Source organism: Delphinapterus leucas, chromosome 10 (genome assembly GCF_059928025.1).
Source record: "Delphinapterus leucas isolate spDelLeu-1000000601 "Yukka" chromosome 10, BTC_Dleu_Yukka2, whole genome shotgun sequence".
Taxonomy (NCBI): Eukaryota; Metazoa; Chordata; class Mammalia; order Artiodactyla; family Monodontidae; genus Delphinapterus; species Delphinapterus leucas.
This window is the reverse complement of record NC_143138.1, coordinates 100438137-100456451: the sequence shown is the minus strand read 5'-3', so window position 1 is coordinate 100456451 and position 18315 is coordinate 100438137. Positions and strand designations below refer to the sequence as shown.

General features: G+C 55.3%; 1 protein-coding gene across 3 annotated transcripts in view; it reads left to right on the top strand.

The window, feature by feature from the left end:
• PLXND1 (plexin D1) overlaps positions 1 to 18315 on the top strand; it is a 52063-nt gene that overhangs the window by 25725 nt on the left and 8023 nt on the right. For all 3 annotated transcript variants that reach the window (XM_089919765.1, XM_089919764.1, XM_022562751.2), the window contains 16 exons: positions 2495 to 2599; positions 4922 to 5011; positions 5224 to 5317; positions 6307 to 6461; positions 7280 to 7431; positions 8292 to 8391; positions 8482 to 8621; positions 9382 to 9549; positions 9634 to 9724; positions 9899 to 10162; positions 10248 to 10397; positions 11262 to 11376; positions 16106 to 16213; positions 16293 to 16405; positions 17301 to 17405; positions 17971 to 18101. In XM_089919765.1, the coding sequence (XP_089775891.1) occupies positions 2495 to 2599; positions 4922 to 5011; positions 5224 to 5317; positions 6307 to 6461; positions 7280 to 7431; positions 8292 to 8391; positions 8482 to 8621; positions 9382 to 9549; positions 9634 to 9724; positions 9899 to 10162; positions 10248 to 10397; positions 11262 to 11376; positions 16106 to 16213; positions 16293 to 16405; positions 17301 to 17405; positions 17971 to 18101 (2081 nt within the window). The remainder of the gene's footprint in view (positions 1 to 2494; positions 2600 to 4921; positions 5012 to 5223; positions 5318 to 6306; positions 6462 to 7279; positions 7432 to 8291; positions 8392 to 8481; positions 8622 to 9381; positions 9550 to 9633; positions 9725 to 9898; positions 10163 to 10247; positions 10398 to 11261; positions 11377 to 16105; positions 16214 to 16292; positions 16406 to 17300; positions 17406 to 17970; positions 18102 to 18315) is intronic.

Genomic DNA, 18315 nt, shown 5'->3' with positions numbered 1-18315 from the left:
AAAGACCTTGGGGGCGTCTGTGGACTCCAGTGTGGAGACAGGTGAGGCCCCCTGTGAACTGGCACACACTGGGCTCATATCTGGGCTTTCTGTGGCTCCTGGCATTGCCGCCCTGGCATCTGTTCCCCCAACTCCTGGTCTCCCGCCTTCTCGGCTCTGCACAGAGTTCGTTCGGTCAGTCGGCCGTGGTTTCCTGAGCCTGCAGCTACACTCTGGCAAAGGGGAGAAGCTGCTTAGCATCTTTCTGAGGCATTGACGACTCTGCTTGGGGTGGGACCGGAAGGCCCCAGTCCTTTGCGAGCAGGGAAGCCCTAGCTCAAACTGGCGTCAGCCCCAACAGAATCATGTGGCTTGTGTGAGTACAGAGTCCGAGGGGCGGCGTCCCCTTCAGGCACAGCTGGATCCAGGGGCTCCAACACTGTCAGCAGGGCCTCCCCACCCCTCTGAGTGGCCTCCACTCTCAGGCAGGCCCTCCCCTCTTGGCAGCTAGATGGCCTCAGCAGCCCCGGGCAGGCTTCTGGTCCCCCAGCAGCCCCAGGAGACTTTCTCATTGGTTCTGCGGAAGTTCCAGGGGAACTGGGTCACGTTCACTCCCCATACCAATTGCTGAGTCCAGGACGGGCCTGGGTACCCGCCCATCCCTGGGGCTAGGGAGTAGGGTCAGCCCTTCCGAACCACAGGCCTGGGGGTTGGGGAGATTCCCCTATGGCCAAGGCAGACTTGGAGGCCATGGTTGGGGGCTGGAAGCTGGCAGCAGATGTACCAGCTGTCCCCAAGGAGGATTAGCCAACCCTGGGGGAGGTGCTGAAAGAGGGCAAAGATGCGCCCGCACTCAGCCTTGCTGCCGCTCTGTAGAATGGGTACAAGCATCCAGGTGGCCGAGGCTCATAAGGGTCAAGGAGGGTAGGGGCCCTCAGGGATGATCCCACGTCACTTCCTCTTGCGGAAGCTCCCCCTTCCCCAGCCCTCACTCCTCCAGCCCCCGCTGTTGGCCACCTACCCTCAGGTGGGGTGCAGCTGGGAGGACAGAGCTGCAGGGCCCCCCGCCAGCTGTGAAGCAGGCTGGCAGCGGCTGTGACACCCGATTAGAAACATGTGGCTTCCATTCCCGGAAACTCCGAGGGGGTTACACATGGATGGCACAGGACAGCAGCTCAGAGAGGGACAGACTTGTGGGCCACACAGCGAGTGGACACCAGCTGCTACCTCCCAGCCCCACCGTGTGGTCCGGTGAGGCCCCACCTGGGCCCAGCCATGTTGCCTCTTTGGCCAAGGCCCCTGTGGTCGGCTCCCAGGGAAACTCAGCGGCCTGGGCGAGGTTTCTGGCCTGGAGGTCAGCAAACATCCTGGACAACTAGAGCCCGCTGTGCTTGGGCAAACCACTTGGTTTTTCTGTGCCTCAATATCCTAGTCTGTGAAATGGGTGTGATGGTGGTACCTACCTCATAGGGCTGTTGGGAGAAGGATTTGTTGAATTAATACTGTGCAGAGTGCTCACAAGTATCCCGGTGCACCGGGGGGGCTGTGTCAGCTGGCCACTACTGCTGTCACTGTGACCATGGTCAATGATAGTAAATATGGCATTGGCATCCCTCGAGCTCTGGTTTTTATGCTGGGCCCCTGAGGGTCCCCTGAAGGAGCTCCCTGTCTAATTAACAATAAGGAGTAAAGACCCCTGATCCCTGGCCCTCAGTTTCAGGCCTCAGTCTCTGGCCCGAGAGTTAGACAGAGGGGAATTCAAAGAGCAACTCTGCCCTCTGCCCTCAGGTAGCGCCCCTCCTCTCTGAACCTCAGGTTCATACCTCCCTCCCCCCACCCTAACTTCCTTCCTTTTTTGAAGTCACCTCTGTGGCTCCGCGGAATGCGGATGTCCAGGCCCTCCGCAGGACTTGCCGGGCGCTGGCACCTCCACCCAGAGGCCTGTGACTCGCCCAGGCAATGGGGAAGGGTCTGGAGCCTGGCGACACCAGGGCGCTCACAGCCTGTTTCCCGTGGGCTGTTCAGAAGTCTGGGGTTTCTCTTTTCTGAATTATTTATCGTGAGTTAATCTGGAAACCAGAACTCCAGAGCTGGGTGGAGTCTCAGAAAGTGGTAGAGCCTCTCATTTTACAGCTGGGAAAGGTGAGGCCCAGAGACGGGGAGGTTTCCTCTGAGAGGCACGCGGTGGAGCGGCCATGGGGACCCCGTTCCACTGGGCAGGGTACTGCATCTCTCTGTGCCTCAGTTTCCTCGTCGGCGAAATGGGGCCAATGCCTTCTCCTGCTCGTAGGCCTTGCCGTGAGGGTCAAGTGAGACGGTACGTGGGAGGCAGTGGGCGCGCGGCCCTCGGTGCGTGTGGCTACTACATTTTGTTAGTAGTGTTTCCTCACTTCCCCAGGCTGCCTGGTGCCTCCCCGGGGAGACGGGGCTGCGCAGGCTGGCTGGGGTGGCCGTGAACCCCGTCTTTTCCGAAATGCCCCATTGCCAGCCCCACCTCCTTGGGTTTTGACTGCAGAGCCCTCAGGACTGCCCGCAGATCCTGCCCTCAGCCCTGGCTCCCATGCCCACGGGCAGCTCCCAGAGCATCCCGGTGCATCTGGCCAACGCCGCCTTCTTCCAGGTGAGTGAAGGCTGGGTGGGGGTGGGGTGGAGGGCTGGGAGAGTGCCGTCCCGGGTGGGGAGACTCTGCTCTGGGCCCACCACCCATGCTTTGGTTTCCTTCCTCTGAGTTTCCAGGCTATGTTTGGGAAAGCCCCGCTCTGGTTGCACGGAGCTGGGGAAACAGGAAAGTGGGCGGGGAGGGCCAGGCCACGGGGACAGCAGGCCGCCCCCAGTGCCCGCAGGAAAGCCTGGCCATGACCCCCAGACCCTTCTACCCTCTAAAGCTCCCCTGACAGATCCAGGCCCAGCGCCCGCCCAGTGCCGCAGCCCATGGGTGACACTGTCCATACCGTGCCCGCCCTGCCCTAGACCCCAGGCTGAGTTGTGACCCTGGACACCTCCCCAGTTCGTGGCTGACATGTCTTCCCTGGAGAATGGCCAGAGAACCCCTTTGCCGCCCGACTCCCCATCGTCCAGGTGGGGAAAATGAGGCCTAGGAAGGGGACGCAGGTGCCTCCAGGTCACACGACGTAGGGCTGCACTTGCACGCCAGCCCTGGACTCCTTGTTCAGTGCTCTTCCCTACAGCCAGTCTTCCCCTCCCCCTGCCCATCTGGGCTGGGGGAAGGGACACAGCCCCTTTCTGGGTCCCTCCTGGAGGAGCGTCTTGGGTGGGAAGTGTTGATGAGTCCTGGAAGCATGCCAGCCACCCCCTCCCCAGCTTCTGCGGACTTGCCATCTGTCGCTTCCGTGGGGGAGCCGAGGCCCATGACGCGTGTCACACGTGGGGGCCACACGCCAGGCATCTGGGATGCGTCAGGCAGCCTCGTGGCAGGGGCTGCAGCTCCGTGAGGGGCAGGGCGGCCCTGCCCTGGGCCCTCAAGCTCTTCCCTGCAATGGTTGGGAAGAGCCTCCAGGGGCAGCAAGGGGCCTGGACCCACGTGGAGGGCTGTGCCGCTCCCCTGCGGCCCTGAGCCCAGGGACTCGGATGACAGACCCACCTCCCAGCTCAGCGTGGCAGGGACACGTGAGCTCTCAGCCCTATCAACAGCCACTTTCCTGTGTTAGTTTCAGAGCGAAGCGGGGAGGGGGCAGGGCAGGGGAGTTGCTGACCTGCTATCTCCTCAGGGTGTCACATCTGCCAGCGACAGGGACATAAACAGGAAGTCCTGCCACGCGGCTGGCCTAACACACTCAAAACCCGGATTTGTTCATTCAGCAAATATTTACTGATGCTGCTCCCGGAGGCCTGTGCTGGGCTGAGGGCAAGACGGGATTGGGGAATTGGCCCTGTTTAGTCTTTCAGCAAGCACTTATTGAGCACCTCTTGCATACTGATAACCACCAGCATATATTAGGCACCCACAGTGTGCAACCCACTAAAGATAACATGATCTCCAGTTTTCCTAGAATCCTGCAGAGTAGAGCAGCCTCTTTCTGTTGCAGAGTTTAGAAACCCGAGACCCAGAGAGGAGGAGCCACTTGCACAGGGTCACACATCTAGGAGGTAGCAGAGGTGGGATTCGAACCTGGGTGGGCCTGTGTAAGGTAGAAGCTGAGCTATTTCAGCTGCCATCTGCTGCCCTTGGAGGTGCCAGAGGGGCTGAGACCCAGCCCCAACCCTCCCCAATGGGTGGGGGGACAGGTGTAGACAGCCTGCACAGGGGATAAGGGTGGTCCTTGGCCTACAGGGTCGGGGACAGGCTTTAGGAGCTTAATGGAGCCCCTGGCGCACACCCAAATGTTCATTGCTGAATGGATGGATGACCAAGTGAGGGGTGCCCCTGTGATTTGAGGGGGGAGTCTGGGAAGGCTTTGGAACATGGGACATTTGAGCTGCATTTTGAAGGCTGTGTTGAGTTTTTCTGGGTGGAAGAATGGGCTTGGGCAAAGGCTGAGGGCAGGACGGCCTGTGTGCTATGTCGACATGTGTCCTGTGGCTGGTCCCAGGCCTTGTGGGGCAGAGGCGGGGGGGGGGGTGTTGACATTAAAGGACAGGTGGAGTCTCACTGGGATGAACCTTGTATGTCGGTCATGCTGAAGAGTCAGGGCTTTACCCACGGAGTGAAAGGCCCCGGGTTTAGGCCATTGGGAGATGTTGGTGAGACTTTTAGTGGCATGGAGAGAGCACAAGGCCAAGGTTCCAGGTGTTTATGTACCCCCTGCCTCCATCAAACATTGGACATGGAGGCCCGGAAGGACATCCTGGAGGAGGTGCAGCCCAGGCAAAGGCCTGATAGTAGGACCACGCCCACTCTTCAGGACAGCAGTGTCTGATGTCCTGATGGAGGTACAGGGCAGTGGGTGCTGACCTGACTCTCCCCAACCCCCCTCTCCCACAGGGTGCAGCGCTTGAATGTAGCTTTGGTCGAGAAGAGATCTTTGAGGCTGTGTGGGTGAATGAATCAGCTGTGTGCTGCAACCAAGTGGTGGTGAGTGGTGTAGCTTTAATGGCGGGGGTCGGGGGCAGAGGGGAAGGGGAGGCCTGCGCAAGTCCAGATCCTACACTTCTTCCTTTCTACCTCCTCTTTTTGGACCCCCTGCCCCCAGTAGCCCTGCCCTCGTCTGTCTCCCTGACGCCCCTCCCCCAACAAAGACCCAGGCACCACTCACACCGCTCATGGTTTTTCCTGTCCTTCTGCAGCTGCACACAACCCAGAAGAGCCAGGTGTTTCCACTCAGCCTCCAACTAAAGGGGCGGCCCGCCCGATTCCTGGACAGCCCTGACCACATGACAGGTGGGAGCGCCTTACACGGCCTCAGGGGACTCGGCCTCGAGGTGGGTGGGACGCAGCCTTGGGGGACTCATTCCCGTGCTCCGGTGTTCCCTAACACACGCGCTGTCTCAGATCCCAGCCCTGCCTTTCTGTGCCTGGTCAGTTACTCAGCACTTGATTACTGAGCAGCTCCTCTGGGCAGGCACCACGCCCTCGGGGCATCTCCAGGCCAGTGGCTGTGCAGCCCCAGGTACTTCCTTACCTTTCCCTTTCTGAGCCTCTTTGTCCACATATGAAGCAAGGGCAGAGGCCCTTTCGCAGAGGGTGTGGTGAGGATTTGCTGAGATGGTGCACACAAAGCCTTGCAAGGGTGTCTGGGACACACCCTGTGCCCCCATAGGGTGGTTGGTGTCCTTGCTCTTATTATATGAACTGAATCAACTCTCTAAGGGCCTGTCTGTTCATGGGGAGTCTCAGACATCTCGGTGGACAGGGGCACCCCCCACATCCATACTATGAAGGTCCCAGACAGAAGCCCCAGAACCAGCCTGCACATCCTGAGGCCCTGGAGGACTGGCCCTGCACCCCTCCTTGTGCCAGTCTGAGGGTCTGGTCTGTGGCTCACAGACTCCTCCTTGTGCCAGTCTGAGGGTCTGGTCTGAGGCTCACAGAACCCGCATTGCTCAGTGGTTCCCTAGCATCCTGGAGCTCCGTGGGGGCTCAGGAGACCCACTCGGGCCTGGGTATGAATCCAGCTCTGCTACTCACAGGCTGTGTGACCTTGGGCAAGTCACTCTACCTCTCTGAGCCTCATCTCTTATCTGTCAAATGGAGCTAATAAACAGCTCCCACTGGATAGATTCACAGTGAGGATGAGTGTTAATGGGGCTGTGGCTGCACTGTGCTTAGCACAGCCCCCAGGGGGTTTGGAGAAGACTAAGAACTTCATGGGGTCCTGATCCTAAGAACCAGGACCCTGCTGACCTGTGCTGCCTCCGTGTCTCCCGCAGTGGAGGTCTATAACTGCGCCATGGGCAGCCCCGACTGTTCCCAGTGCCTGGGCCGGGAGGACCTGGGCCACCTGTGTGTGTGGAGTGACGGCTGCCGCCTGCGGGGGACCCTGCAGCCCCTGCCCGACACCTGCCCCGCCCCCGAGATCCGAGCGGTAAGCACCCTGCCCCCACCTCCCCCCTCGGAAGCCCGTTGCACCCACATGCCTGAATGTGCACACGTACAGCGCCCCACGTGGGCTCAGGGACCCGCAGCACACGTGCTTGCACACACCCAGGCCCATGCGCACTGTATTACCCCCTGAGCACCTGCTGGGTGCCAGGCCCTGCCCGGTGCTAGAGACACAGCAGGGAACGAAACAAGTACCTGCCTTCTCAGAGCTAATGTTTTAGTTGGGGTTAGGGGACAGTAATAAGAAAGGAAATAATTTACATAAAGAAGGTGGTAAGTGCTACGGCAGGGCAGGGCGGGGCGGGGGCATTGGGAGTCTGAGGTTGAAGAGATCCTGGGGCTGATGGTCTCTAAATTTTATAGCGAGGTCAGGGAAACCTTGCTGATAAGGTGAAATTGGGGGCTGCCAGTAACTCCGAAGCCTCAGTTTTAATTATGAAAAAAATCTCAGGGAAGGAGTTGGTTTGGCTTAGCCTGGGTCAGGTGCCCATCCCAGGCCCAGTCAGCTCTGGTTGGGACGTAGGGTCATGTGGTCAGACATGGCCACTGGGAGTGGACCTCGGTGTCCCCAGGAGACGCCCCTCAAATAGCGGTGACTCTGTCCCTATGCACTGGCGTCCCCAGACCCAAGCCGGCTCAGTATCACAACTGGCAGCCCCAGTGACCTGCCAAGTGGCTGGCGGTGCCAGCGCTCTCAGAGCCTCCCCTAAGTGATGGGTCTGCCTGGCCCTGCCTCCCCGGGAGCCTGCCAGCATCCCAGCCTCTGAACCCCATTCACCCCTTTCTCCGGTCGCCTGGCAGATTGAGCCCCTGAGTGGCCCCTTGGATGGCGGGACCCTGCTGACCATCCGCGGCAGGAACCTGGGCCGGCGGCTCAGCGACGTGGTCCGTGGAGTGTGGATTGGCAGCGTGGCCTGTGAGCCGCTGGCTGACAGATACACGGTGTCAGAGGAGTGAGTAGAGGGCAGTCCCTGGGGCCATTCTGAGTGACCTGCAGGCCCCACCCCTGCCCCGGAAGTGCCAACTGCATCTCTGCCCTCCCATCTCCCTTTTCTTCTCCCCCCTTCCCCCTCTGCCATCCCACTCTCCTTGGCACCCTTCTGCTCCCCAGAAGTCACTCACTCCTGGGTCTCCCGGCCATTCCCACCATGCGTCCTGCCCTTTCTTGCTCGGGACACCACTCAGGCGCCTGCTCCCCTGGGAAGCCCTCCCGTGTTCCCCTAGACCAGCCCTACCTCCACGGAAGCCTTGCTCCGATGAAAAAAATTGCTGTTAAGAAAATGTGGGAGCCACTGGTGTGGCACAGAGGTCTGGGCCTGCAGCTGTGGAGCCTGGCCCGGAGGGCAGGGAATGAGCTGGGTTTCCTTTCCGAAGGCTGTAAGTCAGGCTTGCAGATAAGGCCATCAGTCTACCAGCCCAGCAAATGTTCTCATGGTTGGAGAACTTTCAAATATCCCCAAAGACCATCTTATCCAATCCCCTTGTCTTATAGTTGCAGAACTGTCGTAAACTCAGGTCGGGGGTGGTCCCGGGGAAGAGCTTGGCACCAGGGTGACACCTGGGGGACTCAGTGGCTGTTTTCCAGCTGATGGGGAATTGTCTCAGTATCTTGACATGGGTAATGCCATTGGGTGTCCTGGCCAAATGCCAGCGCCAGGTGTGAGTGGGAGGGTGGGTGGCTGAGTGCAAGGATGGGGCGCTCACACACCCTGGGGGTGGAGCAGGGGCCGTTGCTTGAGGGAGAAACCAGATGGCACCTGCCTGGGCCCCCAGGATCCGCTGGCTGCTCCTTGACCAGAGTTGCCTTCCCCAGGATCGTGTGTGCCACGGGGCCAGCCCCGGGGGCGTTTGCGGACGTGGTGACGGTGAACGCCTCCAAGGAGGGCAGGTCACGGGAGCGCTTCTCCTACGTGGTAAGGGAGGCTGCAGCCTATCCCCTGCCCACCCTGCCAGGCTCACCCCGGGCTGGCCTGAGGCCTGACCGCCTACCTTCCTCCCCACAGCTGCCCCTGGTTCACTCCCTGGAGCCTGCCGTGGGCCCCAAGGCAGGGGGCACCAGGATCACCATCCACGGCAGCGACCTCCATGTGGGCTCCGAGCTCCAGGTCCTGGTGAATGACACGGAGCCCTGCATGGAGCTGGTGTAAGCCCCTAGGCCGGGGGGCTGGAGGGCTGGGGGTAATGTCCTCGCACCAGGCATCACCAGGGACTTCACTGGCTGTGTGCCCTTGGCCAAGCCCCTTCCTCTTTCTGAGCCTCAATTTTCTCAGCCGGTAAGAACAGTACCAGTGACTTGTGGGAAGTGCTGTGCCCAGCATACAGTAGGTACTTCATAAGTGACCTTAACCTGCAGTGAAAATGGTGATGATTGTACACACTCAGAGCTGCCGCTGGCCCAGGGGTGTGGCCAGTGGCAGGGTTGTGGTCCAGAAGCTCTTGGTGAAATACTTGTCTTTATTATGCACTTAATGTGTACCAGGTGCCATTGATAGGCATTGCTGTGGGTACCAAGATGAGCCCAAAAGTCTCAGCCCTCAGGGTACAGCAGACACTCTCACAGGAGCTAGGAACATCCAGGAGGGTCAGGATTGGGAGAAGTCAGCGCTTTCAGGGCTGTGGGCGCAGGGCCCTCACCGGGGAGGGAGCCAGGAGAGGGTTTCTGGGAAGCTTCTTGGAGGAGGTGGGATGGGGCAGGTCAGAGAAGAGAAGGCAGGGCATCCAAGGTGGGGCAGACAGCCCAAGCAAAGGTGCGGCAGTGGGAATGTGGAAACAAGATTTCTGTATGAGGTGGGGGCCAGGTGAGCAGGCCTGGACCCCAGGCCACGTGCCCCAGGTGACGGGGTGTTGGTCGCTGGGGAGTGACGGAGGCGGGTTCCTGCTGAAGAGGCCCGCGTCCTCCGCAGGCGCACAGACACCAGCATCACCTGCACGGTGCCTGGGGGCGCCCTGCCGGCCCCCGTGCCCGTGTGCGTGCGCTTCGAGCACCGGGGCTGCGTGCGCGGCAACCTCACCTTCTGGTACAAGCGGAACCCGGTCATCACGGCCATCAGTCCCCACCGCAGCCACGTCAGGTGAGAGAGACCTGGACGCGACCCCAGGCCAGGGCACTCCCTGGGGCTGCACCTGGGCTCACGGGGCTTGCTGTCCCCCCACAGTGGCGGCAGGACCATCACGGTGGCTGGCGAGCGTTTCCACATGGTGCAGAAGGTGTCCATGGCCGTGCACCACATCGGCCGGGAGCCCACGGTGAGGGCGGGGCCCCGGTGGGCAGGGCTGGTTGTGGCCCCGGCTGACCAGGCGTCCCTCCACCACATCTCCTCATCTCTGCCTCTCCTGTCTCTTTGCCTCTCTCCCCCTCTTTTCCCACATCTGATTATCCCTCCCGTCCCCCACCTTGGCCCCGGCCCCCCCACCAACCAGCTCTGCAAGGTTCTTAACTCCACCCTCATCACCTGCCCATCGCCCGGGGCCCTGAGCAACGCGTCAGCCCCTGTGGACTTCTTCCTCAACGGCCGGGCCTACGCAGACGAGGCAGCCGTGGACGAGGAGCTCCTGGACCCCGAGGAGGCCCAGCGGGGCAGCAGGTTCCGCCTGGACTACCTCCCTGACCCACAGTTCTCCACGGCGAAGAGGGAGAAGTGGATCAAGCACCACCCTGGGGAGCCCCTCACCCTGGTCATCCACGTGAGTGCCAGTGGGTGCCAGGTGGGGGGCGTGAGCAGGCCGGGCTTAGCCACAGGCCTCACGAGCACCCCTTCTGCTCCTGCAGAAGGAGCAGGACGGCCTGGGCCTCGAGAGCCACGAGTACCGGGTCAAGATTGGCCAGGTGGCCTGTGACATCCAGATCGTCTCCGAGAGAGTCATCCACTGCTCGGTCAACGAGTCCCTGGGCACAGCCAAGGGGCAGCTGCCCATAACAGTGAGTGGACGGGGCACTAGAGACAGAGGTGGGCTTGGCCCCCAGTCTTGTCCCAAGTGCCTGAGCATCTGCCCCCTGTCCGGCACGTCTCAGCTGAGCATTGTCATGCTCAGAAGCTTAGACAACCGTGGCAAAGAGGAGCTTTACCTCCCCACTTGGCAGATGAGGAAACTGAGACCCAAAAACTTAGTGATCTGTTCAAGGTCGGTGATCAGCCCCAGCTGACTCTCAGAGGCCATGACAAGTTGTCCCCGTTCCACTTGTTGCTCTACCCAGAGTCTGGGCCGCCAGTTGCCATGCCGAGTCATGGAGGGAGGGAAGCAGGAGTGGAGAGAGGGCCTAGAACGTGGGATCTCTTCTGCACTGTACCTGCTTGCATGCCTCCTGAGATGGGGTGCTCACTCCCTCCCAGGTGGCACATGCCACCCAGGATGGCTCTGACTGCAAAAGCTCCCTTTCACCTGTACCCCAGTCCCAGTTCTGCCCTTTGAGTCCTAAGAACTCACCTGCTCCCCTGGTCGTTGGGCAGCCCTACAGATACTTCAGGACATGGCCAGGCTCTATGAACTGCCCGGCCACTGGCTCTTCTGCTGCTCCTCCCAGGCTGTAATAATAATCACTGTTGCCTGTATTTATTGAGTCTCCCTTCTGTGCCAGGCTCGGGACTAAGGGCTTGACAAGCATCATCTCATTTAGCCCTCATAGCATCCCCAGGAGATGGGTGGGGCTCTCTCTGTCTTATAGTTGTGGCATCTGAGGCTCAGAGAGGTTAGGTGCCTTGCTCAAGACCGCACAGCTAGCGAGGAGAAGAGCCAGGGCGTAAGTCCAGGGAAGATACAACCCCCTCCCCCCACCTCTGTGCAGATCCAGGTAGGGAACTTCAACCAGACCATCGCCACGCTGCAGCTGGGGGGCAGTGAGACCGCCATCATCGTGTCCATTGTCATCTGTAGTGTCCTGCTGCTGCTCTCCGTGGTTGGTAAGGAGCCCCACCCTCGTGTCATTTTGGGGGGGCAGACCTACCCCACTTTGCCTCAGCCCCTCTGAAGACCAGTGGGTAGGAGAGAAGGCATAGTGGGCCGGGGCAGACTGAACAAAGGCGTGAAGGTAGGAATGGGTGAGGCGCTCAGAGGGTGGCGAGGCGTGTGCCCCAGCCACAGCACAAAGGGTGGAGGACAATAGCTGTTGAGAAGTATGCTGGGCCCAGGCGATGGGCCCTGAGTGCCATGCAGAGGGATTCGGATCCTGTTCTCCAGTCAGTAGGGCCTGCTGAAGGTACTTATAAGAGGGCTGTTCAGGAAGATTAACCTTCCTCTTAGGTAGGCTATACCACTATTAAAATAATGGTTATGAAAGTAATGTATTCAATGTAGCATGGAAATTGAAGCCCTCATACACTGTTGGTGGGAATTTAAATGGTGCCATTGCCGTGGCAAACTCTCCGGCAGTTCCTCGACATGTTAAATAAAGTTACCGTGTGACCCAGCAGTCCCCGTCCTGGGTATCTGCCCGAGAGAAATGAAAACATATGTCCACACAAGCACCTGTGCATGAATGTTCATAGCAGCGTTATTCATCACCAAAAGTGGCAACAGCCCAGGTGTCCATCAGCTGATGACTGGATAAAGAAAGTATGGTTTATCCATGCCATGGGGTAGCATTAAGCCATAAAGGAATATGTATATTTTATACATCTCATTGTATGATATATATATAGATATATTATATCTCAGAACGGCGTTATAAGTACTGCTTTGTAATTTTTTAGAAGTTCTGACACGTGGTACAGCATGGATGCCCCTTGAGGATGTCATGATAAGTGAAAGATGCCAGACATAAAAGATCACATAGTTTGATTCCGTTTATATGAAATGTCCAGAATAGGCAAATCGATAAAGACAAAGCAAATTAGTGGTTGCCAGGGACAGGGGGAGAGTGGATGGGGACTGACTACTTGTGGTTATGGGTCTTCAAGGGGCAGGGAAAGTGTGCTAAAATTAGATAGTGGTGATGGTTACACAACCCTGTGAATATACTAAAAGCCGTTCAATTGTATGCTTTACATGGATAGACTATATGGCATGTGCATTATATCTCAATAAAACTGTTTTTAAAAAAGTAATATATTCAATGTAGAAAATGTAGGGAAAACTGGGATAGAATATATAATATATAAAAATATTATACATATTTTTTGGCTGTGTTGGGTCTTCGTTGCTGTGCATGGGCTTTCTCTAGTTGCGGTGAGCGGGGCCTACTCTTCGTTGCGGTGCACGGGCTTCTCATTGCGGTGGCTTCTCTTGTTTCGGAGCACGGGCTCTAGGCACGCAGGCTTCAGTAGTTGTGGCATGCAGGGTCAGTAGTTGTGGCTTGTGGGCTCTAGAGCTCAGGCTCAGTAGTTATGGCGCACGGGCTTAGTAGCTCAGCGGCACGTGGGATCTTTCCCTACCAGAGCACGAACCCGTGTCACCTGCATTGGCAGGCGGATTCTTAAGCACTGCGCCACCAGGGAAGCCCCATGTATATTTTATGCATCTCGTTATATGAGATATATAGAGATGTGTTACATCCCAGAAAGGGGTTATAATATAATACTGCTTTGTAATCTTTTAAAAGTTTCTTATTTCACAAGTAATACCTCATCGTTGTAGAAAGAACTGAAAATGCTAAATAGCAGAAGGAGAACAGAAATCACCCATAATTCTCTCATCTAGAGAAATCCACTGTTTACCACTATTTTATCTTTTTTCACTCAAGTAATTTTTTAAATTAATTTTTATTTTATATTATACTTGATTTACATTGTTGTGTTAGTTTCAAGTGTACAGCAAAGTGATTTAGTTATACATAAACACATATCCACTCTTTTTCAGATTCTTTTCCCATATAGGTTATTAGAGCGTTGAGTGCAGTACCGTGTGCTATACAATAGGTCCTTGTTGGTTATCTGTTTTATATAGTCGTGTGTGTATGTTAATCCCAAACTCCTAATTTACCCCTCCTCCCACCTTCCCCCTTTGGTAACTGTAAGTTTGTTTTCAAAGCCTGTGAGTCTGTTTGTTTTGTAAATAAGTTCATTTGTATCATTTTTTTTTAGATTCCACATATAAGTGATATCATGATATTTATCTTTCTCTGTCTGATGTCCTTCACTTAGTATGATCATCTCTAGGTCCATCCATGTTGTTGCAGGTGGCATTCATTGTTTTTTATGGCTGAGTAATATTCCATGGCATATATGTACCACATTTTCTTTATCCACTCCTCTGTTGATGGACATTTTGGTTGCTCCCATGTCTTGGCTATTGTAAATAATGCTGCAATGAACATTGGGGTGCATGTATCTTTTTGAATCATGGTTTTCTCTGGATATATGCCTGGGAGTGGGATTGCTCGGTTATATGGTAATTCTGTTTTTAGTTTTTTAAGGAACTTCCGTACTTTTCTCCATAGTGGCTGTATCAATTTACATTCCCACCAACGGTGCAAGAGGGTTCCCTTTTCTCCACACCCTCTCCAGCATTTATTGTTTGTAGACTTTTTGATGATGGCCATTCTGATCAGTGTGAGGTGATACCTCATTGTAGTTCTGATTTGCACTTATAATTAGCAGTGTTGAGCATCTTTTCATGTGCTTTTTGGCCATCTGTTTGTCTTCCCTAAAGAAATGTCTGTTTAGATTTTCCACCCATTTTTTGATTGGGTTGTTTGTTTTTTGATATTGAGCTACATGAGCTGTTTGTATATTTTATAGATTAATCCCTTGTCGGTCACTTCATTTGCAAATATTTTCTCCCATTCTGTGGGTTGTGTTTCTGTTTTGTTTATGGTCTTTTGGGTTTTTGTTTTTGCTGTGCAAAAGCTTTTAAGTTTAATTAGGTCCCGTTTGTTTCTCTTTTTATTTTCATTACTCTAGGAGGTGGATCACAAAAGATAATGCTGTGATTTATGTCAGAGTGCTCTGCTTGTTTTCCTTTAAGAGTTTTATAGTTTCCAGCCTAACATTAGATCTGTAATCCATTTTGAGTTTATTTTTGTGTATGGTGTTACAGAATGTTCTAGTTTTTCTTTTACATGTAGCTCTCCAGTTTTTCGAGCACCAGTTATTGAAGAGACCGTCTTTTCTCCACTGTATAGTCTTGCCTCCTTTGTCATAGATTGATCATAGGTGCGTGGGTTTATCTCTGGGCCTTTTATCCTGTTCCATTTATCTGTATTTCTGTTTTTGTGCCAGTACCATACTGTTTTGATTACTGTAGCTTTGTAGTATAGTCTGAAGTCAGGGAGCCTGATTCCTCCAGCTCCACCTTTGTTTCTCAGGATTGTTTTGGCTATTCAGGGGTCTTTTGTGTTTCCATACAAATTGTAAAATTTTTTGTTCTAGTTCTGTGAAAAATGCCATCAGTAATTTAATAGGGATTGCATTGAATCTGTAGATTGCCTTGGGTAGTATAGTTATTTTCACAATATTGATTCTTCCAGTCCCAGAACATGGTATATTTTCCATCTGTTTGTGTTATCTTCAATTTCTTTTATCAGCGTCTGATAGGTTTCAGGGTATAGGTCTTTCGCCTCCCTAGGTAGGTTTATTCCTAGGTATTTTATTCTTTTCTATGCAATGGTGAGTGGGCTTGTTTCCTTGATTTCTCTTTCGGATCTTTCATTGTTATTGTATAGGAATGCAAGAGATTTCTGTGTATTAATTTTGTATCCTGCTACTTTACCAAATTCATTGATGAGCTCTAGTAGTTTTCTGGCAGCATCTTTAGGATTTTCTATGTATAGTATCATGCCCTTTGCAAACAGTGACAGTTTTACTACTTCTTTTCCAATTTGGATTCCTTTTATTTCCCTTTCTTCTCTGATTGCTGCAGCTAGGACTTCCAAAACTATGTTGAATAATGGTAGCGAGAGTGGACATCCTCGTCTTCTTTCTGATCTTAGAGGAAATGCTTTCAGTTTTTCACCATTGAGAATGATGTTGGCTGTGGGTTTGTCATATAGGGCCTTTATTATGTTGAGGTGGGTTCCCTCTATGCCCTCTTTCTGGAGAGTTTTTATCATAAATCGGTGTTGAATTTTGTCAGAAGCTTTTTCTGCGTCTATTGGGATGATCACGTGGTTTTTATTTCTCAGTTTGTTGAGGTGGTGTATCACCCTGATTTTTTTTGAAGATATTGAAAAATCCTTGCATCATTGGGATAAATCCCACTTGATCGTGGTGTATGATCCTTTTAATGTGTTGTTGGATTCGGTTTGTAGTGTTTTGTTGAGGATTTTTGGGTCTATGTTCATCAGTGATACTGGCCTGTAGTTTTCTTTTTTTGTAGTATCTTTGTCTGGTTTTGGTATCAGGGTGATGGTGGCCTCATAGAATGAGTTTGAGAGTGTTCTTTCCTCTGCAGTTTTTTGGAATAGTTTCAGAAGGGTAGGTGTTTATCACTATTTTAAACAAACACACATTTCTTATTATAAGAATGGGACATGGAGCCTTATCTTCCTGACCGTTACCCAAGCCCTTGGCCCTGTAGTTTTCAACCCACTGGGGAGGAGAGGACCATGAGCTGAGGCGCCTGCCCCAAGGAGATGGAGCTGAGGGGTGCAGGCAGGACCTCTCCCTTCAGGCCCAGGCCCTGCACAGGGCAGGTACCGACAAATGCTCTCCGAAGGGCTTTCAGTGGCCTGAACCGCCTCTCTGCTGCCCACAGCCCTGTTTGTCTTCTGCACCAAGAGCCGCCGCGCTGAGCGCTACTGGCAGAAGACACTGCTGCAGATGGAGGAGATGGAATCCCAGATCCGAGAGGAAATCCGTAAAGGTAGTGGGTGGCGACCATGCGAGACCTTGGGCCTCGGCTTCACCATCTGATCCACTCACAGCCACTGCCTGTTTACCAGGCTTTGCTGAGCTGCAGACAGACATGACGGATCTCACCAAGGAGCTGAACCGCAGCCAGGGCATCCCCTTCCTGGAGTACAAGCACTTTGTGACCCGCACCTTCTTCCCTAAGGTCAGTTCGGGCCCCTGCCGGCTACTTCAGGAGCTCCTCGACCCCTCCCTGGGCCCTGAGAACCTAGAGGGCACTTCTGTGCTGATGGAAGAACTTGACAAGTGCAGCCTGGGCCCCTTGAGCAGTACGAAACCTGCACGCCTGCCTGTGGCAGCCTGGGCCCCTGCCCTGGCCTGCCGAGGGAGAGGGCCCAGTTTCCCCCACTTTCCTTCTCTGCCCACTGATGTTTTAATTGTCCATACAGAAGCTGGCTGCCAGGCCCACTTTTCTCCTGGGGTGCTGGGCATGACTCCCCTCTCAGGGGGTGAGTAGAGGCACCAGTTCACTGCCAGCCCCTCTCCTTTCTGAGCCCCTCCCCAGGGATGCTTCTCTGGGTCTCCACATCTCCTCCTTCTGTCCACTGGACTCTGTCCCATCCCTTCCATGCCTTCTTGTGCTGTTCCAGGGGCCGCTGCCTTGTCCCCACCTTCCCTGGCCTGTCAGGAGTGTTTATGCCAGTGGCCAGCAGCCTCCGCTGGCCCTGTCCACACTGTTCTCCATGCAGCAGCCACAGACAGCCCATATTGTGGTCCCTGCAGGCATTTCTGCCTCAGTTTCCCTCATTCTGCACGGAGCTGCTGTGGCTTCCCCTTCAGCCTCGTGCACTTGAGCTTTGCCACACCTGGGCTCATGCTGCTTCTGCTCCTTTTCCTTCAGGAAGCCCCCAAGGACTCCCCTCCCCTCTCCTCTGGAGTCCTATGGCACCTGGGTGTGGCCCACTGCCTCTTCTTCCTTTGTAAAGTGGGCTTTGGCATTTGTCGAGTGGCCCCTGCATGCGTCAGGGGAAGGTGCAGCCCTGCCAAGATGCTGGGGGGTCTGCGGCCCTGCTGAAGGGCTGGGGGGTCTGCCTCCACAGTGCTCCTCCCTCTATGAAGAGCGTTACGTCCTGCCCTCCCAGACCCTCAATTCCCCGGGCAGCTCCCTGGTGCAGGAGACCCACCCACTGCTGGGAGAGTGGAAGGTGAGTAGCCCTCCACCCGTACACACACACACACACACACACACACACACACACACACACACACACACACGGCTGCCTCAGGGCAACCCCATCTCTCTCTGGGCCCCACTTTCCAGCTCATCTGACCCATTGATCCTAATCATGGGAAGTTGGGAGGAACCTGCCATTGTATGGTAGTGAGCCCTCCATCACAGGAGGTATTCAAGGGGCCATTCAGGGTGTTCTGCGTGCTGACCCCCAGGCCAGGTAGAGATGGGAGAGGATTGGGTCCCCCTGGACATCCCACTCCCCCTGCTGCTTAGAGAATGGAAGGTGAGAGGGTCCCCCCCCCCACACAGGGATACTGGGTTGCCTTCCGGCACCCTTGCCTGAGCCTCACTTTTCAATTCAACTGAGCCACTGTTCCCATTCACAGGGAGGTAGGAGGTGTCTACCACTAAAGGTAATGAGCTCCCCCTCCCAGGAAGCATTTGAGGAGCCATTCAGGGCATCCTAAGTGCTGACTCCTAGGCCAGGCAGAGACACTGGACCTCTGTGGACACCCCCTCACTGAATGCTTCTGCAGATCCCCGAGAGCTGCCGGCCCAACATGGAAGAGGGCATCAGCCTGTTCTCCTCGCTGCTCAACAACAAGCACTTCCTCATTGTCTTCGTCCACGCACTGGAGCAACAGAAGGACTTCGCAGTGCGGGACAGGTCAGGCTGCGAGGCTCTGGGGGAGGGCAGGGGCCTGCTGGAGGCCACCCAGCCGGTCCTGGGTCTGCCTGGCTGGATCCAAGGCTGGGCCAGTTTGCAAATCACCATGTCCTTGGGGCAGCTGGCATCTCCCCAGCGTCAGACCCTGGGTGCTGGGGCGTTGGAGGTCCTGAGACCCCCTTCCCCATTCTTCCCCTTCCTGGTCTGCTTGCCA